The sequence below is a fragment of the Eptesicus fuscus genome, chromosome 17 (genome assembly GCF_027574615.1).
Source record: "Eptesicus fuscus isolate TK198812 chromosome 17, DD_ASM_mEF_20220401, whole genome shotgun sequence".
NCBI lineage: Eukaryota > Metazoa > Chordata > Mammalia > Chiroptera > Vespertilionidae > Eptesicus > Eptesicus fuscus.
In genome coordinates, this window is record NC_072489.1 from 55,311,359 (window position 1) to 55,335,785 (window position 24,427).

Here is a 24,427-nt window from a genome sequence, read left to right on the forward strand (position 1 = left end):
GCCACCCTAACTGTCTGGCTCCTTTCCATCATTCAGATTTCGGTTCAAATAGTCGTTCTTCGGAGAAGCCTTCCTTGTCGCCCATTTTAAAGCAGTACACCTCTCTCCACTCTAACACACTGAACTATTACTTTACTGCAATGGGTTTATGGCTCTGGGCTGTTTTAGTAGTATTTTACTGGTAATTGTCCATCTCTCCCCACTGGAATGCTCTGTCTTGTCAACACTATTTCCAAATCCATTTTAAGTTCTCAATTATTTTTTTGTTTTGGGATGGATGAATGAATGAATGGAGACACTTCGTCCATCCTCAGGACTCCTCTTTAAAAAAAATTATTGATTTCAGAGAGCAAGGGAGAGGGAGAGAGAGATAGAAACATCAATGATAAGAGAGAAGAATCATTATTAGGCTGCGTCCTGCACTCCCCCTACTGGGGATTGAACCAGCAAGCCAGGCATGTGTCCTTGACTGGAATTGAACCTGGAGCCCTTCAGTCCGCAGGCTGACACTCCATCCACTGAGCCAAACCAGCCAGGGCGGGACTCCTCTTCTTAGCGGAGTGCGGAGGTAGAAGGAGGAAAGGCGGAGGGAAGTGGGTTGAAGAGAAGGCGGATGAGAATCTGGAGCAGATAAACTGTGGGAAGCTGCGGAGCCTGAGGGAGGCTTCTGAGTGTGAAGAACCCAGGACTGAAGGTGAATGGAGGGGCAGGGAGGAAGTCCGGACAAGTGGGGCGGGGACGCGGCCTCCTGGGATGGGGCGGGGTCTGGAGGAGGGGCGGAGCCTCAGCCTGCGGGTGGGGCCAATGGGTAGGCGGGCCCTGGAGGGGAGGGCGGAGCCTGCGAGCGGGGAGTTGGGAGCAGCGCGCTGCGGCGGCGGCGGCGGAAGATGGCTGCGGATGGGGCGGCGGACACTCAGCTGATGCTCGGAGTCGGGCTGATCGGTGAGCACGCAGGCGCCCTGCCCCCAGGCCCGCCCTGCCCCCAGGCCTGCACCTCTGCCTGGGCCTGGGGCGGCCCCTCCTCCCGCCCCCTGCGGTGGGGAGGGCGCGACCCCCTTCCTGTTGGGCCTGGGCAGGGGGCGGCGCGGCCAGGCCTCCTCGGCGCTGGGTTCGACCCGCGGCCATGGGCCCTTGCGCCCTTGGTGCCCTCCCGGTTCGGGCGGCGGGGGGCGGAGCGATCCTTCGGGCCTCCTAGGTCCAGGGAGCGGAGCTCTGGGACGTTCCGGGCCGCAGACGAGCCCGGACGTGGAAGGTGACCGAGCTTCCTCGGCTGCGAGGGGGCCGCTGTGCGGGCGGGACCCCGGCTCGGCCGAGAGCCGCTCTCAGGCGGGGAGGCGGCTGGGCCGGGGTCCCTCGGAGGGTGGGGACGCCAGGCGCGACTGCCCGGCTGGCGCCCGGCTGGCCTGGATCATGTGATCCAGCGATTGGAGACGCGGTGGCCAGCTACCAGCTCCGGGTGCAGCGCTTTATGCCTGGATTATCTCCGTTTAACTCTCACTTGGGCTCCCGGGGGCTGTGGGCAATGTCTGATGCACACTTGACGGGGTGTCCACCGACGCACGTTAGAAAGTGGCGGAACCAGGATTAGGACACTTGCAGTATCGTCCCGGAGCCCCAACTTCAGCCAGTGGGGAACCCCTGCATCGATTGAGAAACAGCTTGGGCTCGTAGCTCGGGTGTCGACTTAATCACGTGGGTGGGACCCGTCGGTTTTGAGGAATCAATGGATGAGGAAGTTCGTTGGGATCTCTGAGCGGCCCAGGACGTGTACCGGGGCGGCGTGCAGCGTTTCGGGGTTGGGCTTTCAAGGAACCATTCATTTGATAGGCGATGGCGAGCACGGGGTAGCTGGAAGGAACGTCCGTCGGTTCCCTACGTGCCACGTCCTTTGAAAAGAGATTTTTACAAACCCCTAAACACTGTTTCCCTGGTGTATGCAAGAACGTTGCCTGGGTTGAGAAAAACGGGCGAAAAGTGCTGATTACTTTTCAGTGCCTCAAAAGAAGTGCATTCATCTGGAAATGGCTTCTTGTATTCACACATTTAAAAAAAAAATTAGCCCTGGCCTGTGTGGCTCAGTGGATAGAGCGTCAGCCTTCGGACTGAAGGGTCCCAGGTTCGATTCCGGTCAAGGGCATGTACCTTGGTTGCTGGCACATCCCCAGTGGGGGGTGTGCAGGAGGCAGCTGATCGATGTTTCTCTCCCATCGATTTTTCTAGCTCTCTATCCCTCTCCCTTCCTCTCTGTAAGAAATCAATAAAAAAATTTAAATATAAAAAAAATTAAATCATTTTTTATTTTTTAATTACAGTTGACATACAATATTATATTAGTTTTAAGTGTACACCTCAGTGATTAGACATTATGTAACTTACTAAGGGATCATCCCGACAAATCTCATACCCATCTGAACATTTCTTAAATGTGATTTTAAAACTGTTTCAAAGCAAACCTAAGTAGCTTCGGCATCTTAGTCCTGCCTGAAGTAAGGCTGAGTTAAGGCTGAGTTAAACTCTGACTTTATTTGGTAACAGCGAAGAAAAAGATGACTTAATAATTTTCTATTCAGCAGGCTTTCTTTTTTTGTGTGTTGACTTGAAGAATAAAGGGATTTGCTTCAAAATAATGGAAGGGGAAACACTCCTCCCCCTTATGAAACAAGGAGGGCCAGATGTTGGTAATTGTTGAAGCTGAGTGATGAGTGATGAAGATGGGGGAATTTTATTATTCTCTCTGCTTTTTTATATACTTGATATTTTCCATAATAAGTATTTTTTAAGTCTGTAGATCAAAATCTAGATTCTTGGTGCTATATGTGCAGTAAATTTCTCTAAAATTTAGACTATTTTTGCTTGGAGTTTTTATTATTAGTAGATTGCTCCTCTTTTGTTATTGAGCTGTTTACTTTGATGATGAAATTAAAGTTTTAAATATAGAACTTGCACAATCAGTAGGTAACATGATTTACTCCGGTAGCCTAAAATTCCAAGGTCAGGAGGGCTAGGTAATTTGAGCAGTGGAGGTAGGTGGGAATTAGGGGTCTCACCAGTTCCGGGTTGCTTTGTAAAATAGGATGTTAAAAGTGATTCCACTAAGTGCTTCTGAGTAACCAATCAATTCACTTCCTTGCTGCTGTTTGACATTCTCACAGTGACCATCTTTCCACCGTAGAAAAGGACACAAATGGAGAAGTTCTGTGGGTATGGTGTTATCCTTCCACGACAGCTACTTTAAGGAATCTGCTGCTGAGAAAATGCTGCCTTACAGATGAAAACAGACTCCTCCATCCCTTCGTCTTTGGTCAGTACAGAAGAACATGGTTTTATATCACAACAGTTGAAGTTCCAGATTCTTCAGTTTTGAAAAAGGTATGACTGCATACAGGTAAAAAAAAACCCAAAAATATTTAAAGTGGTGTAAGATTATTTCAGTAACTCTTTTTAGCTTATATTTTATCATTCACAGTGTGCTTTTGCAAAACATTAAATATGATTTTCTTTTTTTTTTTTAATGTATTTTTATTGATTTCAGAGAAGAAGGGAGAGGGAGAGAGAGATAGAAACATCAGTGATGAGAGGGAATCATTGATTGGCTGCCTCCTGCACACCCGCTATAGGGGATCTAGCCCATATCTGGGGCATGTGCCCTTGGCCGGAATCGAACCTGGGACCTTTCAGTCTGCAGGCCGACGCTCTGTCCACTGAGCCAAACCGGCTAGGGCAGTGGTCAGCAAACTCATTAGTCAACAGAGCCAAATATCAACAGTACAACGATTGAAATTTCTTTTGAGAGCCAAATTTTTTAAACTTAAACTTCTTCTAACGCCACTTCTTCAAAATAGACTCGCACAGGCCGTGGTGTTTTGTGGAAGAGCCACACTCAAGGGGCCAAAGAGCCACATGTGGCTCGCGAGTTTGCCGACCACTGGGCTAGGGCTACATATGAGTTTCACTGGGAATGTTCTCTTTCATGTTTCACTCTCATTCATGCTATAAATATTTGTTGGTGTGTATTATGTGACTGACCCTGTGGTTGGTGTGGTGAAGCCTTGTTCGGGTTATACTCTGATGGAATAGAAATATGTAGAAGTACTTTCAAAGTAATACCTGATTAGAAGTATTTTTTCCATCATTAAAAACTATTTTAGAGGATATAATTATCCTTGGCATAGTTAAGAAAATGTTTTTTTATTCCTTTGTGGCTGGTTAAGGCTATATTAAAAATAGAAAGGATAATTAAGGAAACTCAAGTATTCAGTCGGTTTTTTGTTGTGTCCTTTGACATGGACAGGATCAGTGTGACATGTTGAAAACCACTATGTGGTCCCTGTGAGCGTGCAAACAACCAGCAGGTTTTTTCAAAGAAAATAATATTGGGGAGAAGTGGCTGAGCTCCTGGCATGTTCCTGAGTGGAGACTATCTTTTCAGGGATAATTTTACAGCCAATAACCATGTATGAAGCATGTCCAAGATACCAGTTTAAATGTAAGGAATTACATTTAAAATAACTGGAAGGCAACAATTTCAAAACTGGTAGAGGATTAAGACAAAACAGAAATTCATAATTAGAACATGTAAATTTGCAAAAGGGTAGTTTTCCATATGTTATAAAATCTTTGGTTTATGTTTATTAAGTTCTTGCTGTAAAGTCTTGATGTATTCTCAGGTAGACTTATTAAGTTTTACCCTGCAGACTGTCAAATTATATCAACAGCGATTTCAAATCTATTAGAGCAAGATTTTGAAATTTTACCCTTCAAAATATGATTTTTAAAATGTATTTCTTAAATGCTTTGCTTTTGTAAAGTTCTAAATTTTTCTCATTAATGAGAATAATAGGTATAATGATTATCAAATTTATATTTATAATAATAGAGGCATATAAGTAAATGAAAGATATTATAACAGTGCCCTTTAGATTATATAGCAACTTATTGAGAATTAACTATTTCTGGAATGCTATAATTTTTATTGTAAGCATTTTACTGAGATATATTTTTGTTGTTTTCCATCCTTCTATTTTATTAATGAAAAATAGTTGCTAAATTGGTAGGTCTGCTATAGCATTCCTAGTTCTGTTTTGATGATGTTAGGGGGTTTAAAATAAAAATGCACATTTTTGATATTTGAAATATTTTTGTTTTCAAAAAACACTGGCAAAGTATTACATTCTCATGTAGGAAATGCAATATATATGTCTATGTAACTTTTTATATGTGTGGATATACATATAAAAGTATAAAGAAGCAAGTGAGGACTTGGTTACATTTTGGTCTTTTCCTTTTTATGCTGGTATATCTTGTACAAGAGGTTTGTTAAAATATAGTGATAAAAATTAATTCTATTAAAGTGTCTTTAAAAAGTGTACTTTTTTTGTTTCTTTTGGACAGGTGACTCATTTTTCTATTGTTCTGACCGCCAAAGATTTTAACCCAGAGAAATATGCCGCCTTCACTAGGATATTGTGTAGGTCTGTATGAAAACTGTGTTAAATACTAATATACAAAAATGAAGATCTTAGTATCAGAGCAGATTTCTACACTGAGGAAGTCGATTTCCCCTCTGTCCCCCCAACTTAATCTTTCCTGGCCCTTCAAAGACGGTTTCACAAAGAGGAACTGGCTCTTTGGCTTCAGCGATACTGCTGCTCTCGTTGGGGAAAATGGTAGAGGGGAGGAGAAGAAGCAGTTTGCACAACTGTTGTGGTTCCTGGGTGTTTGGAGTCACTTGCCATTTTTGGTCTGTTACTTCTACTCATTTCCAATCTAGAATTTTCCTAAACAGGACAGATAAATTAAGTGCTCTATGAAGTGGTAGGCTGCTTTGTATGTGGCAAGGTCTGTGTGTGGGAGTCATTTTGGGGAAAATTAAGGAGCGTTTTGAATTATGCTAAAGCACAGGAAAACATCTCTTAGCTGGAATAATGAGCTGAAAAACTCACTAATTGGTTAATTGTGATTCAAGTAGACTTCTTTAGTTTGATCCTAGTTGTTGAAAAAACTTATCTAAAATGCACCAATTTACTTTCTTGCCTTGGTAAGCATATCTAGCACACTTTATTAAATCTTTCTTGTGTGTGAGGAATATGGGCTTTTTAAAAAAAATATCTATATTGTTAATTTTTATTGATTTCAGAGAGGAAGGGAGAGGGAGAGAGAGATAGAAACATCAATGATGAGAGAGAATCATTGATCGGCTGCCTCCTGCACGTCCCATACTGGGAACCGAGCCAGCAACCCTGGCATGTGCCCTTGACCAGAATCAAACCTGGAACCCTTCAGTCCGCAGGCCGACACTCTATCCACTGAGCCAAACCAGCCAGGCGATATTGGCTTTTTTCTATAATGAAAACTTTTGCAGGGTTTTAGTTTAGTTTTTTAAAAATATTGTTGTCACGAGATAGACTTAGAAGTCTGGGTGTTCTGTATTACTCAGCCCTCAGGCTCATACCCAGGGAGTAGCTTGGATTTGGTGTGAATGAGGCGAGTTTTGTTTTTCCCACTATAAGCCTGATAAATGGTTTCCTTCTTGCCATTTTTATGTGCATACACATGGCATAGCGTAAGAATACCTTCTCATAACCTAAGGGTTTCTGTTAGGTTGTATTTTGACAAAATGAAGTTTTACTGTTTTTGCAGCCAGCTATGCTAAGAAAGACTTCTTGTCCTAAGATAAATTCCAGGTGTATGGCTCACTGTGGAATATCAACAATTGTCTGCTAATATGGTACAAAAAGAGATTATTATTGTTAGGAGAGACACCGTCCAACAGCTGTGAACTAAAGACGTTGTAAAGGTGTTTTTCAACAAACATTGGATTCCCATTTCAATTGATTGAGGCAGGATTAGGTTACTTCACTGAATTCCAGGAAGCCCAGAGGGTTTCTCAGCTTCAGTGGTGCCACGTCCCTGTCGCATTCTGGATTCTCTTCTGCTACTGTGCAAGGGCAGTGAGGACTCGGAGCTATTGCCAGCCCCCTCCGCTGCCTCTTAGTGAACTCTCCTGCTTACCCTTACATGTGTACACACCAGTGTACTCAAGTGCATGCATGCACACACATACTCTCCATGAATGCATGTGTTTGCATGCACATGCACATAGACAAACACTTTTAAAATACATTTTTTAATTTTTCAATAACTGTTGACATGCAGTCTGTTAGTTTCAGATGTACTAGTATACCATAGTGATGAGATGTTTTTATAATGGTGAGGTTCCCATGGTCGTGCTCCCTTCCGTGCCTGCTGAGAGAAGCAGGCAGGCATTCCTTCCACAGCATGCTGCTGAGGTGGCAGTGGAGGCCACATGGGGGTTCGGGGCTCATTCCCTCTATGGGATCCAGGTCAGTTGGCACGAACCTCTTCCTCTTCTGGTCCCTCCCGCTGATGGCTCTGGTAGAGAACCAGGCATACTCACAGTCCGTGGTCTAAGCCACGTATGACAGCTTGTGGGTCTCCATCGGAGTATGGTCCCCTACGTTGTGCTTTGTGTTTTTCCTGTGAAATGGTTTTGGGGGATCCCTCCCTCTGCTCAGTCTCTCATGGCCCGGGCTTGTCATGTGGGAAGTCATCTTATCCTACCTTTCTCATGTTTCTCTTTTCCTTACTGTCTGTTGTTTCTGTTTTATATTGTGATGGTGTGGTTTTGGTTTTGGTGTATTTTGGGTGGTAATATAAGCACAGAGTTAAAAAACACACAGCGGTGCAGGAGGGCATACAGTGAAAAACTAAGTCCCATCCCCGTGCCCAGCCTCCACCTCTACCTCCCGACCCCCACCCCCGAGGCAGCTCCTGGCCTGCTTTGTTTATGTCCAACTGGAGATAAGCATGTGGATGAGTTCATGGCGTCACTATGTTTCGTATATGATAGCTTGCCATAGTCATTGTTCTGTACCTTTTTTTTTCTCATTTTGTACATTGAAAAAAATAGAAAAACACTGATGACTGACAAAATTTGATAAACAGTTAAAACTCTTTTTCATTATCTTAATGAAACTTAATCTACAATAAGTATCATTTTCAAGTGATCTAACTTAAACGTTGGTTTTATTTTCTTCCCAATTTTCTCTGCCAGCTGCTAAAAGGCTCAAGTAGACCCAGCCCTGCTTTCCAAGCAAAATTTAGATTTGGTTACTCATAGGCAGAGATTTCCGGGGGAGGGATTGATTTCACATGCGAGCTATAAACGGAGCCAGTTTCCTGTCAGCATTTTCTGGAAGATTTAACTTGATGAATGTATCTAGTGTGCATTTATCACCAAAAACTTAAAGGAGTGTGATTTCTTAATGATCTAAATATAGTTATCTCTGGGACTCTGCTATTAAATACAGGTTTTACAACTAATTACTGCTTTCTCTGTGAACACTGCATAAACCTCCTTTCTTGTCAAAGGAAATCCAAGCAATAAAACAGAGTTGTTATGACTAAGAACCCCAGCTATGAATGAATGTAAGACAGAGAAGGAGATAAGTGTACAATGTTCCCGAGGAGAATGAGGCCCCGGGGGCCCTGCTCATTCTCCTGCCCTAGGGGGCTGTGGCAGGTTTCCCCAGATATAAGGAGGGAGTAGCTTCAGAGAATTATCGAAGGTCTCGCAGGTGATGCTTTTCTATAAATACATTTTCAAATTAAATTTTAGAACTATCACTTGCCAGGAAAAGATTCGGCATTCAGAGTGTATAAGCAAGTTGGCTTCAACGCTTTAGAAAGTGCCCACGCCTAGTCTTGGTGCATTTCTCCATGTGGTTCGCGTGAAATAAAAGCATGATGGCTGTTTGTCCTTTCTTCCAGAATGTACCTGAAACATGGGAGCCCAGTTAAAATGATGGAGAGTTACATTGCAGTTCTCACAAAGGGGATATGCCAGAGTGAAGAAAACGGCTCTTTCCTTAGCAAGGACTTTGACGCCCGAAAGGCATACCTTGCAGGCTCCATCAAAGGTAAAAAAAGAAAACAAAACCCCACCCCAGATTATGTCACCCCGACAACAACAAAAACCCCAAGCCAAGGACAGTCTCTCAGTAGACTCTGTTTTTCCATCCTTCCACGTAGATGGTCTACCTAACATTTATTTCCTCTGCAGGACAGTCCTTCAACCTCTCCGTTTCCTTCTTTGATTGGAATTCTGCCGTAGGAAAGCAGACTTTTGTGGGGCTCCTTTCCAAAAGATTCTGACTTTTACTGTTTTACTCAAGTTTTGTTTTCTAATGTGTATATATTTTTATTTTTAGAGAGAGAGGAAGGAAGAGAGAAACATCTATGTGAGAGCAAAACATCAATCGGCTGCCTTCTGCATGCCCCCTCCTGGGGATCAAGCCTGTGACCCTTCTGTCCATGGGACGACACTCAACCTTGAGCCACACCGGCCAGGGCCAGAGTCTGACTTTTTTAAAAATACGGAACGCTTCCTGAATTTGCATGTCATCCTCGTGCAGGGCCATGCTGATCTCTGTATCCTTCCGATTTTAGAGTGTGTGCTGCCGCAGCGAGCACAGATTCTGACTTCTAAAATAGAAATGTCTGTCACCAGTCAGCTGCGTTTCAGGGCTCCACCGGCTCCCATAGTGCTCTTTCCTTAGAGCAGAGCAGTTGCCTCTTCCATCTGGACGCTCAGGCCTGGACCCAGGCTTCTCGTCCAGCTCCTGCCTTTTTCTCCTACCTGGAAAATCCCAAATGGCAGGGGCAGTCCAGGACTAAAGCCACAGACTTCCGGGCCCTTAAGAAAGGGAGGAGAGGAGAGCTCCTGGGGCAATGCCAGCCTTTCCTCTCGTCCTCCCACAGCGCCTGCCTGCCTTCACTGCCAGTGCCACTGTCTTCCTCCCACAGCGCCTGCCTGCCTTCACTGCCAGTGCCACTGTCTTCCTCCCACAGCGCCTGCCTGTCCTCACTGCCAATGCCACTGTCTTCCTCCCACAGCGCCTGCCTGTCCTCACTGCCAGTGCCACTGTCTTCCTCCCACAGCGCCTGCCTGCCTTCACTGCCAATGCCACTGTCTTCCCCCCACAGCGCCTGCCTGCCTTCACTGCCAGTGCCACTGTCTTCCTCCCACAGCGCCTGCCTGCCTTCACTGCCAATGCCACTGTCTACCCCCCACAGCGCCTGCCTGCCTTCACTGCCAATGCCACTGTTCTGTAGGGTTCCTAAGCACCCCTGGAGAGGTGCCCGGTGTCGCCCAGCTATCTCAAAAAGACTTAAGTAATGACGTGGGAGGGAGGGGCTGGTCAGTGAATATTTTTTAAAACTTGAGTTTTGCCCTGACTAGTGTGTGCTCAGTGGTTAGAGCATCAGCCCTGGAACCAAAGGGTTGAGGGTTCAATTGCCGGTCAAGGGCACATACCTGGGTTGTGAGTGCTCCCACCTTCAGTCAGGGAGCATGTGTGGGATGCAACCAATTGATGTGTCTCTCTCACATCATTGTTTCTCTCTCTTTCCCTCTCCCTCTCTTCCACTCTCTCTGTAAAGCAATGGAATAAAATGTCCTTGGGTGAGGATTGACAAAAAAAAAAAAGGAGTTTTTATGACAGTGCTGGTTCCCTTTATACCATTACTCCACTTTCTTGTGAGTCTGGCTTCATGTATGTGTGCAGCATAGAGTCCCTTGGGGGACAGGTGTAGGCAGCTGTGACACCCACCCTGGGGAGCACATGTATGGATTGAAATGCCCATCCACCAGATAAGATACTTCTGTGCTTACAGCATTCACCGAAATTTATTCTCTATATTGAAAATAATTTTGAATTCATATGATAGTTCTTTCCAATAAAAACTTTATTTTCTAAGGTAATATTTAATGTAGTAAAACTATAATTTCTTTTGTTTTAAGACATTGTATCTCAGTTTGGAATGGAAACAGTTATCTTACACACAGCCCTGATGCTAAAGAAAAGAATTGTCGTCTATCACCCCAAAATAGAAGCTGTCCAGGAGTTTACCAGGTATTCTCTCTCATCACTAAACAGTGTAAATGTTGTTGGTGGCTAGTTTAGGACACTTTGTGTTAGTGTATGCTCTGTTCTCTTGCACATTTGGTAAAAATAGAATATGTTGGCTGGGGCTGAAGTACCATTTTGGTCTTATGATCCAGTTTAGATTTATTCAGCAATTCAAAGTCACTGAATTTGGACAGATTCTTCTTTAATTTTAGAAATACGAATATTTTAGAGCAGGGAGTTTGCAAAATTTCTTTGCCAGAGGGGAACTATTTTAGGCTTGTAGGCCTTATGGTCTCTGCCCCAACTACTTAACTGTCATGGGTGGCATAAAAGCAGCTGTAGACAGTACCTATGTAAGTGAATGAGCATGGGTGTTTCAATAAAACTTTATGTGTAAAGATAGTAACTACTTGTGGGTCATAGTTTCCTAACCCTTTTTAGTAAGTTGTTTTTTCTGTTCAGTTTTACCACATTCTTCTCTTATTTTTATAATAAACTAGTGGCTCGGTGCACGGATTCGTGCACATTGAAAGGAAATTAATTAAAAGAAATATTTTAATATCACTATTCGCCCTTTCTCTGTAATAGAAGTGTCAACCAAATTCACGATCAACAATGACAGATTGAAATATATGCGTGCAATTGGCGCCAGCGAGAGCTTTATATGTATCACGCATGCGCGAGTCAACTTAGCCTTTTATATATATAGAATAAACTTGCTTAATTAGACCTGCTTTCTGATTTAGCTAAACTTTTTCTAGCCTAGTGAAGCACCCCAACTTCTCTTTCAGGTAATTGTCAGTAACACAGCAGTAAATATCAACATGAAGCAGATTATTACTATAGATCATGCAGGGAGAACAGAGTGTAAAATATTTAACTGCAGCAGTGTTTGACTATATTATATGCAGTGAGAAAACCTGAAGTAATTTTCAAGGTCCACCATTTTTTACTTCTTTTCAGTTGGGTCATGTTTCTAAGTTTTCTAAATCTCCGTTTTCTGGCTAATGAAGAGGAAATAGGATTCCACCAGTCTCCTATCCACCTATTCCAGGACTTCTGTGAGGATCAAATGAGATGAGGCACGTGAAAATGCTTCACAGATATTTGGTTAAAGTGTAAAATGTTTGCACCTGACTATAAAGCAAGTGGTATTCCTGGGCAGAAGAAACTCCAAGGAGGCTAGTCGCTAGGGAGAGGAAGCCAGGCGTTGCTACGTGATGTCATTATCCAGCGCCACAGCCACTGTTTCCAGGCTGGGCGGGGCTGGGCTGTGGGCTACATTTTGTGCCACGGGTTCAGTGTTGGCTGCCTTTTGGTGGGCTGTCGCTCCGGGGTGGTGGCGGGGCCTGTGTCCCACTTGGAGGAAGCCGAGTGTTGCTTTGTCGGTGCCAGGTCCACAGTGCTGTTTCTCTGTTAATGGCCAGTGTACGTCACAGCAGCTCCTGCATCAAGCATCTGCCCCCGGTGGTCAGTGCGCATCACAGTGACCAGTTGGACGGTCGGGACACTTAGCACATTAGTCTTTTATATAGATAGATAGAGGGTGGTTGTGTGTGTGTGTGTTTTGTTTTTTAGGTTTTTTCTTTGCCTATTCTAACTTGGTCTTAGATTCTTTTTGTTGTTATTGTTTTTGTTTATTTGTTTTTTGTTAATCCTCACCCGAGGATATTTTTCTGTTGATTTTTTTTTACCCCATTACCTTTTTCCTCTACATTTATTTTGCTGAAACTGGGTGTCCACAGCTTCTGAGATCTGTAACAAGGCACCAGGGGGTTCACAAAACCACAGATAAACTCAACACATCTTGTAATAGTCATTTTACTGGAAGTTTTGTTTTGTTTTGTTTTTAAGGAAACCTATTTTGTAGAAATCAAACACCAAGTGTTTAACTGGAATTAAGTATAAAATAAGAGACTTCAAAAAATTTTTTTGCACCCTGGCCCAGGTGGCTTAGATGGTTGAGCAATATCTCATGTACCAAAAGGTCACCGGTTCCACTCCCAGTCCATTACCAGGTTGTGAGCTAGATCCCCAGTAGGGGGATGTGCAGGAGGCAGCTGATTGATGTCTCTCTCTCACATTGATTTTTTTCTTCTCTCTCTTCCTCCCTCTCTTCCTCTCTCTCTATCTCTCAAATCAATAAAAACATCTCTATATATAAAAGCCTAAGTGACCGTCCAACTGTTCTCCCGGTAGCTATGATGTGCAATAACCACCAGGGGGCAGATGCTCCAACCAGTCAAGGAGGGAGCCTGATTCCTCACTGAATTGGCCATGGGTTAGATTGCTGCTAGGGCACTGTCAGCCCCAAATCTGCTTCACCCGCACCCCGGACCCAGAGAGGAGGGAGGAGGGAGCCCAATTCCTTGCGAATCGGCTGTGGGTTAGGTTGCTACTGGGGCACAGTTGGCCCTGAATCTGCTTCACCCGCACCTCAGACCCATTGGGGGATGGCAGAGGCCTGGTGCACGGATTCGTGCACTGGTGGAGTCCCTCGGCCTGGCCTGCCCCCTCTCACAGTCCAGGACCCCTCAGGGGATGTTGGAAAGCCACTTTCAGCCCGATCCCCGCAGGCCAGGCTGAGGGACCCCACCAGTGACCAAATCCATACACTGGGCCTCGAGTATTGAATAAAACTAATAATTTTTTTTGCTGACAGAGCCCTCTTTAGATTGTACCCTCAGATCTGAGACTCCCTCTCCGTGGCAGTCTAGAGCGTAGGGTGTTTGGAGGAAAACCTTTGAAGCATTTCTCTTTACCAGGTTTCTTTTGAAACTCCATCTTGAGCTTTTTGTAGCTAATCTGACACCAGAAGCAGAGTTTAAAACATTGTTGTTTAAAGCCTGGAGCTGTTGGCCCATTTAGAGCTGGTTCTCCCCTCTGCCTCTAATATCCAGTTCCTCCCCGGGGAAGAGGGAAGAGGGCAAGCTGAGTCTCTCAGGTGCAGGCCAGCAGCCATTTGCGTTCTCACTTTGATTCTCCAGAACCCTGCCTGCCTTGGTGTGGCATCGACAGGACTGGACCATTCTTCACTCGTACGTGCACCTGGATGCCGATGAGCTGGAAGCCCTGCAGCTGTGCACAGGTAGGCAGGCCACAGGACCCCAGAGCAGGGGCATGGCTGTAGCTAGGATTTCTTGGTTCTTTGTTTTTTTGGGTATTTTTGTGTGTTTTTTGTGTATGTGTGCATTCCTGAGGAGAGTACTGATCAGTTATTATTTCTTTGGCAAATGGAACCAACCCCCCCGCCCTTTAATTTAGAAAAAAATTGGGTAAAATACATGTAACACAAAATTTCTCATCTTAATTTTTTTTTTAACTTTTTAAAAATTCTAACCTGAGGATATGTTTATTGATTCCAGAGAGGGAATGGGCAGGGGGGTATGAGAGAGAAACATCATGGGAGAGGACATTGACCTGCTGTCTTCCACACTCACCTCAACCGGGGATCCCAGGATCAATCCTGAAACATTTCGGTGTACAGGATGATGCTCAACGAACAGAGCCACACCGACCAGGGCTCAACTTAATCAGTGTTAAGTGTGTAGTGCAGTGGCATTAAGTACATTCACATTTTTATGCAGCCATCATCAAAATATAACTTATTTTTAATTTGTCAAGTCTTAAAGTTTCCTTACCAGTGATTTGATTTAGAGTATAATATGAGCCTTACCTTGTCATATGCTTTCCTTAAAGAAAATAATGAAATTGTTTTTAAATGATGTTGTTATACTTGCATGCCCGGCTGGTGTGGCTCAGTTGGTTGAGCATCGTCCCAGGCACCAAGAGGTCACGGGTTCCATTCCCAGTCAGGGCACGTGCCCAGGTTGATGGCTTGATACCCAGTAGGGGGCATGCAGGAGGCAGCCAATTGATGTTGCTCTCTCATCAATGTTTCCATCTCTTGTCCTCTCCCTTCCTGTCTCTCAAAAATCAATAAAACCATATTTTTAAAGAAATATGAGAAGTCTGGGAATTGTTCACACCAATTCCAAAGGTCTGCTAATTCTAGAGTTGCCCTGATTCCCATAGCACTTACTGTATCAGTTCTGAAATTGGTGAAAGATGATGATGATACTGTTTCCACCCACTATCCCTGAGAAACCTGGGTGTTTGGCTATGACATCTTGAAGACAAGGACCTACAGGGGAATGCTGATCAAAAGCATCCTTGCTATTTTCTGCCTCATCTGTCATTTTTGCCCCAAAAGCAACGACTGAAAAGTAAATGCTTTCCTTCATTCTCCTTCGTTGACACCGAAGTCTGGCTTTGGAACATTTTGAGTTATGTGAGTTTCTTCAGGCAGTTGACAATAACGTAGTCTTAATAAATGCCACAGGGCACAGCTAATGTGCCCTGAATAAGTAAAGCAGTGAAAAGAAGCAGCTGGTTAGCTTTTTAGACTCAATTCTCTTGATGTGTTCACAATGTGATTTCTTCGTACTCCATCTCTAACACAGGTTACATTGCCGGATTTGTAGACTCGGAGGTGAGCAATAGATCAGACCTGTATGACGTGTTTGTGAACCTGGCAGACAGTGAGATTACCATTGCCCCACTTGCGAAAGGTTAGTTTTCTGTTCTCTTCTGTTGTTGATACAAGATGTAAGCCAAGCAGTTGTATTTTTTTTAGACTGATCCTCTAAAACCAGTATTTGAAAGTCTGCTTAACTGCTAGAGGGATTTTTGTGTGTCTAAAACACAGCATTTATTCTTATAGGCATAGCCATCTATGTATATATATAAAAGCCTAAGCAACCGTTCAACCGGTAGCTATGATGTGCACTGACCACCAGGGGGGCAGACGCTCAATGCACAGGCATGAAACATGGAACAGACTGATGAATCTCAGAGTGAAGGGGAGAATGGGGAAGAGATTAACCAAAGATCTTATATGCATACTAGAGGCCCGGTGCACAGATTTGTGCACCAGTGGGGTCCCTCAGCCTAGCCTGCGGGGATCAGGCTGAAACCGGCAGTCTGACATCCCCTGAGGGGTCCCAGATCGTGAGAGGGCGCAGGCCAGGCCGAGGGACCCCACTGGTGCACGAACCCGTGCACCGGGCCTCTAGTGTTAGTAATAATAATCCTTGATGCTTATGCTGCACCGTATATGTTAATAAGATAGTCTTCATCTGTTTCTACACTTCATATTTAAACAAGGTGTATTATCTATTGCTGTATAAGAAATCCCTTCTAAACTTAGTGATTCAAAACAAATATTTATCTCACAGTTTTGGTGGGACGGGAATTCAGGACTGACTTAACTGGGAGGTTTGGCTCAAGGGCTCTCATGAGTTTTTTTTTTTGTTTTGTTTTTTATTGATTTTTTACAGAGAGGAAGAGAGAGAGGGATAGAGAGTCAGAAACATCAATGAGAGGGAAACATCGATCAGCTGCCTCTTGCACACCCCCCACTGGGGATGTGCCCGCAACCAAGGTCCATGCCCTTGACCGGAATCGAACCTGGGACCCTTGAGTCCGCAGGCCGATGCTCTATCCACTGAGCCAAACCGGTTTTGGCTCTCATGAGTTTTTAATCAACATAGTGCCCGGGCTGCAGTTATCTGAAGGCTCGGCTGGGGCAAGAGGCTGCACTGCCCAGCTAACTCACACGGCTGTTGGCAGGAGCCCTCGCACGTGGGCCTCTCCTTAGGCGGCTTGGGAGTTCTCATGACCTGACAGCTGGCTTCCCCAAGAGACAGAGAGGAGACCACAGGGCCCTTATGACCTCGTCTCAGAAGTCACACATCACTTCCTCCATGGTCTGTTTGTCAGAAGAAAGCCAGTAAGTCGAGTCCCACTTAAGGGAGAGGAAACAGGCCGCGCCTCCTGAAGGAAGCATTATTAAAGAACGTGGAGACATTTGTCACTACACAAGGGTTGGCTGTGATCCTCTGTGGAAAATGTGTGTGAAGGATGTCTCAGTAAGCCAAGGACATGAAAGCATTCTTGGAGCTACGATCAAGAAAGGGTGTTCTAGTGCCAACTCTGGAAGCGAAATTGTTCCAAATTATAGCTACGTAAAACGGTAAAGGTTGAGTTAACTGTGTATGTGCCCAGGCACTTGTGAGGTGTTGGTTATAGATGGGAATTCCTGGGAACAGCTTTTCTGTTGTCATTTATGTATTTTTCTCCGGAAAGTAGGAATAGCTGAGTGCTGGCTGATGAGGGACTTCGTTAGATAAAACAGAACTACTTTCTTTCATTTGTTTTAAAATTACAAACATAATGCATGCTCATGGTGAAACATTTTAAATACAAAATCATCTTTGCCCTGGCTGGCCTGGCTCAGTGGATAGAGCGTCAGCCTGCGAACTGAAGGGTCGCGGGTTCAATTCCGGTTAGGGGCATGTGCCTGGGTTGTGGGCTTGATCCCCAGTGGGGGGCGACCAATCAATGATTCTCTCTCATCATTGATGTTTCTATCTTTCTTTCCCTCTCCCTTCCTCTCTGAAATCAATAAAAATAATGTGTTTTTTAAAAATCATCTTTAGGCAATACGACCTTTTGTAAAGCCAAAGTGATAGAAAGCTAGCTGTGGCTGGGCCACGTACATTGCTGAAAGGGGGGCCATCTCCTTGCTGCCAGATGTTGCTCTGAGTCTGTAAAGTGGGCTCATCCCAGTCAGCACATGCACGTTTGTCCCTCGGGGTGACAAACACGTTACTCTCCTCGCTGCAGAGTAGCACTGCTTATACGTAATGCAACGGCGGCGGTTTTCTCCGCTCCGTCCTAAGGGCCCTGCCACACTGCATGTTCAGGCTTCCGCGGGGCTGTCAGGAAGCGCTGCTTTCACAATATTCCTGCCAGGAAGGTAAACTTGCATTCCTAACTGTAAGACCTGGTGAGGAAAGTCAGCTCGGGGCTCAAACTCACGACGTGTGTGTAGTCAGAAGCTTTCATTAGGTGCTGTCTAGAGAAAAATAAAAATCCTGCCCTAACCGGTTTGGCTCAGTGGATAGAGCGTCCGCCTGAGGACTGAAGGGTCCCAGGTTCGATTCCGGTCAAGGGCATGTACCTTGGTTGCGGGCACATCCCCAGTAGGGAGTGTGCAGGAAGGCAGCTGATCGATGTTTCTCATCGATGTTTCTAACTCTCTATCCCTCTCCCTTCCTCTCTGTAAAAAATCAATAAAATATATTTAAAAAATAAAAATCTTCATCGGTAGGTCTGAAGGAGAAATTTGGTTTGGTATTGGTGTGTTTTTATTGTGGACACAAAGTATATAAATTACGATTATGCCTTTTACCTCTCAGCATGTGTTTAGCAAGAAGAAGGAAATGAGGGGGTCAGTGCTTTTTTTATAAAATTTTTATTTGAACCAAACTGACAACATATACCTGGGAGCAAGATCTCAAATAGCTCCACGTCAGTTGCTTTTTGAAAATTCCCTGTTTGATCTTTCAGATTTTCAGATAGATGGCATGATTATTTATTATTATTATTTTTAAATCCTCACACGTGGATATTTTCCCATTGATTTTTAGAGAGAGTGGAAGAGAGAGGGAAAGACAGAAACATCGATGTGAGAGAAACACATCAATTGGTTGCCTCCTGTATTCGTCTGGACCAGGTCACGGGCCGGGGAGGAGCCTGCAACCAAAGTACGTGCCCTTGACTGGAATTGAACCCGGGACCCCTTGGTCTGTAGTCTGACGCTCTATCCATTGAGCCAAACCGGCCAGGGCTATTTTTATTATTTAAACTTCTAAATATTCACACAACATATTCTTACTCTCACCAGAGGCCATGACAATGGGCAAACTGCACAAAGAGATTGGTCATCTAATTGTTCAGTCTGCAGAAGATCCAGAGAAATCGGACAGCCAAGTTATACAGGTAACTCCTTCCCCGACGACTTACTCAGCTCCTGACCCGTGTTGCTGGGCCGTGTGCGCAGAGCTGCTCCTTACCTGCTGTGCACGTGACAGAGGGACGTGACTGGGAGAGACCAGCGGGCAGATGCTCATGAGGGTTTGCAGATGGACCTGCTGGAAATGAACAGGCGGGGCTGCCATAGCCAATCGGCTATCAGTCTCTGAGGATAAGATCTTTATGGCGGGGAGGGGCTGGGCTGGTCCTGAAGCCAAGCATTATGGTGAGAAATATAACTTCTAGGTGGTCTGAAATGATGTTCTGGACCGGCCAGTGCATTCTCTCCTAGCAGAATTTTCCTGGAGAAACAAATTGTAAAGAGAAGGTTGCTGCTGAGCATGAGGAACCAGATAAGAGTGTCCAAATCTAGCTTTGATGTGAAGTCTCCAGGACACTGAAAAGGCAGACCTGCCAAACCCAGCAGACTCTGGTGTCACCCGCTGCAGGGCTCGCTCCTCTGAGCTCTACTTGGCAGCTGGCGACAGTGCCATGTGGACCCTCTCCTCTCCCCTTTCCAGATTGGGATGGCAAATGGTTTTTGTTTTGATCTTTTAATTGATTTTAGAGAGAGGGGGTAAGAGGGAGAAAGAGAGAGAAATATTAATTTGTTGTTCCACTTATTTAGGCATTCATTGGTTGATTCTTGTATGTGTCCTGACCGGGGAATCGAACCCGCACCTTTGGTGTATTGGGACGATGCTCTAACCAACAACTACCTGGCCAGGATCAAATGGGTCTATTTACGCCTCTCCACATGGTGATAAAGCCCCTCCTCTGCACGCAGCCAGGCCGGCCTCCGCCCTAGTTGGCATTGTGCAACTTGATCCTCTTCTGCAGGATACACTTCAGCCTCTCTCAGGCCCGGCCTCAACTAGACCCGTCTCAGACGCTGGGGGCCAGGGGCCTGGAAAGATTGTCTCCCGTCTGCACCTGTGAACCCTACCTCGGGGCCTCCTCTGATGGGAAGGCCCTACGCTCCTGGTTGCACCTGGCTCTTTTCTTTCATTAACCCACTCATGTACTTAAGTGATAATTATTGAGCAACGACTATATGTCAGGCATTGCACAGGGCAGTGGCGAGCAAAGTGCCTGCCCTCGTGGCCTGTATTTTAGCGTAGATGAATTGAAAATAATGCAAGTAACAAGATCATTGTAAGACTCAATAAATGAATACTGTGACAGAAACAAGGGGTTGAGGTATAAAATATTAGATCAGGGATCAGATAGCTCGGAGAAAGTGACGTGAGCTAGAGGGTGCTGAAGGGTGAGGGTGCTGAAGGGTGAGGGTGCCCACAGGTTTTATCAGGGACCCGTCAGCAGCGCTGTTCTTTATATTCAGTGCTGGTGGCCATCCAGCTGGCCAGGAAGAGTGGGTGGGTTTTATCTTGAGGAGCTGCCCATCCATCCCTCTGTCAACATTACAGTAAAAACATTGACTCTACATTGTAGAGTTGGTGAAATATGTAAATTTGAGTTTTGAATTAGTGGTTTTCAATGGACTGAAAGTGATACAAGATTACTCAGTATAATGTATAATGAATGTGTCCAGTATGTTGTAGGGTAATATATATATATAGATATATATATATATATATATATCTATATATATATATATAATTTTTAAAAAATCTTCACCCAAGGATGTTTGTATTGAATTTTAAAAGAGAGAGAAAGAAAGGGAGGGAGAGAGAGAGAAACCTGGGTCAACTGGGGATCCAACCTGCAACCTGGGTATGTGCCCTGACCAGGAATCTAACCCGAGACCTTTCAGTGTACAGGACAACACTCCAACCAACTGAGCCTCACGGGCCAGGGCCAAAAATATTTGAAAGGTTAATGATGTCAGCAGACCAAGAAAAGGACATGACTTGGATGTGAGCTCTGGGGAGTCCTCAGCCTCCAAAGGAATGTGAGTCGGTGAAGAGGAACAAAGCCCAGGTGGCAGGCGCTGGGTTTCTTATCCCCGGCAGAAGAGCTCTGTTCTAGAAATGATAGCAGGGTTCCTCCAAAAGCTAACCATAGAATTACCATACACCCAGCAATCCATTTCTGGGTATTTATCAAGAACTGAAAACAGAGACTCAGGTATTTGTACACCCACGTTCGTAGCAGCACTACTAACAATAGCCAAAAAAAAAGGTGAAAGTAGCCGGAATGTTCATCAGTGGCTGAATGGATAAACACAATGTAGTGTATAGAAACTGTGGAATATTATTCAGCCTTAAAAAGGCATGAAGTTCCAAAACGGTGAACCTTGGAAACTTTATTCTAAGTGAAATAGCCAGACACCCAAGGACATGTATTGTATGATCCCTCTTCTATGAGGTACCCAGAATAGGCAAATTCAGAGGCAGAAAAAATAATCCGTGATACTGATTATTCTGTTAATCTAACTTTGTTTCACTTTTTCTAATTTATGAAGTTAATTTGATATACTTTTAAAAATAGCAGGAAGAATTCTGTTAAAATGCAACAAACTACTCCTATTTTTCAGTGCTAATGTATTGCATATTTGCCTGTTTTTATTAAAGGACATTTCCCTAAAAACAAAAGAAATCTTCACCAACTTGGCACCATTTTCAGAAGTTTCAGGCGATGGAGGAAAGCGTGTTCTCAATCTTGAGGCACTAAAGCAAAGACGATTCCCACCAGCAACAGAAAACTTCCTTTACCACCTAGCAGCCGCCGAACAAATGCTGAAAATCTGACTGCCAGAATGGGCTCACTGAGGACATGATTACCCACTAACTATGTCCAATACTGAAAATAACAAAGAAAATGGTATATTTTAATGATTTATTTGAAAGTATTGAGATTTGACCTGAAAAGCACTGAAACATAGGAAAACACTTAGGATTTTCTCTTGTCTGATCAGTTTCACGCCTGTTACCCATGTTGGACAAAATGCTGTAACTACCACAAATAAGTTATAAAATGGCCTGATGTGCTGGCGTAAGAGAAAAAAGTTCTGTCGAGTTCTCGCGTAAGTCACAGCAGATCCGAAAGCCTTCGTGATAAGTTCCAGTTTGCCTCATTGTGTCGCCACAAACTAATGATTTATTTTCAGAAAGCTGCCTGAAATTTTGCTTTGTATTCTTCTAGGAAGAACTTTAATTCCTCATGAGGAACTCTACTTTCTGAGCCAAACTACTAAGTTTTCTGCAGGACTGTCCAGAGATCATTCAAAAGACCCTGCAGTTGCACTTTCTTGTAAAAGAAAAAAAATTTTTTCTTGGCCTTTGAACATTTTACCTATATTCTGAGGCTTTTGCATAGATTTTATACTTGAGTAGACAACTTTAATAACCCGTATTTATACTGTCTCAGAGGTAAGCATTTGGCAAACTGAAGCCACCATGCTCCTCGATTAACCTTGTTGCTAGCAATATTACTTTGAAAGACGCCAGTGCTTATATAGCAGAGTAAAACAAGCAGCCCATTTTGAATATAAATGCCTGTATAACTGAACTAGCAACTCGACACGATTGGCAAGCGAGTGTAAGAATTAACTGCCCGCAAGGGCCCAAACCAGGTCTTCAAGAACTCCAGTAAAAAGGGATTTGGCCACATAGGAAGTTCCGGTTCCTGTTCAGTTGTGTACCTTTCTCGTCATAGGAGGCCTAAGTTAAGTACTTGTCAGGTTATTGTATGTATTCACATGAACTCTCAGAGGTTATTTTACAGTCAGTACTGTTGTCCTTGGAAATCTTACCCAGAAAAAAATGTTTGCAAAAAATCTTGTCTTTATTGGATCTTTCACTTAAGTAAAAAGTTTAAAATAGCCCTTTCTCTTCCTCCTTGGGTAAGGGTGGACCTGAAATGAGGTTTTGTTTACTAAGGCAAACAATTTAAAATTAATTCTGCACTTTATGAAAATGAATACTAACATCTTTTTCTCCCTCATTTTTGTATTACTGCATTAGCTAATGATCGAAGTTGTTAAAATTGCAAATGTATGATGCAGAAATAAAATGGAAATATTTTGATACGCAACCCTATTTAGGTAGATGAAAAATTGTGCCCTTTCTCGAATTCTCCCCTCCGAAAAAAGCACAACCTTTCAAGTGCAGGTGTGCTGGGGGTTATTAAAAGACATCTTTGAAAGTGAAGAGGGTCCAGGCTCCTTTCCTCCAACCCGCATGTCCCTGCCCTCGTCCTCCATCGCCTGTTCCTACAGCAACCAACTTCAGGGTGTCTCCTTGAAAAGATGCCCTCACCTTCCTCTCCTGTAGTGGGCGAGCCTTCGTCTGGAGCCTTTGTACATTTTGTTCTTTTGTGTAGTGTAAGCCTGGGGCTATACTGAGACATCTGGTAGGTCAATTTGACTAATTGTATCCTTTTAGGCTGTTATGAAACCCTTTTTATCAAATTAGGTGATAAGCATCATTCTGGCCCTGGAAAAACTGAAAGCCAGATACATTCTTTGATGGTTTGGGCAGGGGAAACATTCCTCCAGGATGCAAATGTTCGGTACCTACTCTGCACGGTGCACTGTTGTATCCTAGGGCAGTGGTCGGCAAGCTGCGGCTCGCAAGCCACATGCGGCTCTTTGGCCCCTTGAGTGTGGCTCTTCCACAAAATACCACGGCCTGGGCGAGTCTATTTTGAAGAAGTGGCGTTAGAAGAAGTTTAACAAATTTGGCTCTCAAAAGAAATTCCAATCGTACTGTTGATATTTGGCTCTGTTGACTAATGAGTTTGCCGACCACTGTGACCTAGGGCTTCCTTGATGCACAAGGCAGTTCTTGCTCTCAGTGACAGTCTACAGGGGCACTGGGTCTGCAAACAGGCCATTGCACTGGGGTGTGGCAAGTGTTAGACACAAGTGCTGGGGGCACAGGAGAGGCACCTGATTCGGCACTGGGAATCCTGGAAGGCCTCCTGGAGGGAGTGACTGAAGTCCAAGTCAGACCTGAAGCATAAGTAGGAGTCAGTCCAGAGCAGAGGAAAGTAGGTGTGAAGGCCCAGAGCAGAGAGAACACGGCCTCCGAGGAGCTGGATGTTGCTCCAGAGTGATGAAAGGGAGCGGCAAGAGATGAGTAAGGCAAAGGCTTTCAGCCTGCATGGCAAGGAATTTGGACTTGATCCTGAAGTGCTGAGAAGCCGCTGAAGGCTATTAAGCAGGTGTGGTGTAGAAGAGCCAGCTGGAGCCTGGACGGGGAGCCAGGCAGAAATAAGGCGAGTCTTACCAGCAGGGGGTGCTGTTGGACTGAGCTGGCAGTAGCAGTGGCCACAGAAGAGTTCTTGAGATGACTAATGGGAGTGGGGGGAGGGGGGAGTCAGGGTGACGCCAGTGGATCCTGCCTGATGCAACTGGGGTGGTTCCACTTTCTGAGACTGGGAGGCCTCAAGTGGGCATCCAGGAGTGCAGGGGGCAGCTGGGTGTGAGCCTATGGCCAGGGCACAACAAACAAGCTCAAAGCCTGGTGGAACAGCCAGCAGCGGCAGTACAGTGTGGGCGGGGCATGGCTGACAGTCTCAGCAGAGTAGAAGGTGGGGTGGGAACAGGGACGGTGGACAGTATTTGAAAAAGCTTGGCTATGAATGAGGGTTTTGTGTGTTTTTTTAGTCCTCACCTGAGGATATGTCTATTGATTTGAGAGAGAGGAAGGGGA

At 44.7% G+C, this 24,427-nt stretch overlaps 1 protein-coding gene and 1 non-coding gene across 8 annotated transcripts; one reads left to right on the forward strand and one right to left on the reverse strand.

Annotated features, from left to right (window-relative positions):
* The first annotated feature begins 825 nt into the window (after positions 1-825).
* DENND10 (DENN domain containing 10) lies at positions 826-22,921 on the forward strand. 7 transcript variants are annotated; one of them, XM_008144357.3, is made up of 9 exons: positions 827-942; positions 3,173-3,369; positions 5,392-5,471; positions 8,791-8,939; positions 10,823-10,934; positions 13,919-14,019; positions 15,395-15,502; positions 18,682-18,776; positions 21,344-22,921. In XM_008144357.3, the coding sequence occupies exons 1-9, from the start codon at positions 888-890 to the stop codon at positions 21,518-21,520; spliced, it is 1,074 nt and encodes a 357-aa protein (XP_008142579.1). In that variant the 5' UTR covers positions 827-887; the 3' UTR covers positions 21,521-22,921. The 7 variants fall into 7 exon arrangements, with proteins under 7 accessions (XP_028005385.1, XP_008142579.1, XP_054584796.1 ...); XM_054728823.1 differs by lacking the exon at positions 827-942 and adding an exon at positions 1,175-1,252; XM_028149584.2 differs by lacking the exon at positions 15,395-15,502 and having other exon boundaries at positions 826-942.
* Positions 9,390-9,492, reverse strand: LOC114232561 (U6 spliceosomal RNA). The gene has a single exon (XR_003618634.2). It is a non-coding gene; the product is annotated as a U6 spliceosomal RNA (small nuclear RNA).
* Positions 22,922-24,427: the final 1,506 nt, after the last annotated feature.

Bases quoted from the DNA above. Each gene is read 5' to 3' on its own strand.
- DENND10 (XM_008144357.3), top strand. From the start codon at position 888: ATGGCTGCGGATGGGGCGGCGGACACTCAGCTGATGCTCGGAGTCGGG. The intron at 943-3,172 runs GTGAGCACGCAG...TTTCCACCGTAG, and splicing joins GCTCGGAGTCGGGCTGATCG to AAAAGGACACAAATGGAGAA. The intron at 14,020-15,394 runs GTAGGCAGGCCA...TCTCTAACACAG, and splicing joins AGCCCTGCAGCTGTGCACAG to GTTACATTGCCGGATTTGTA.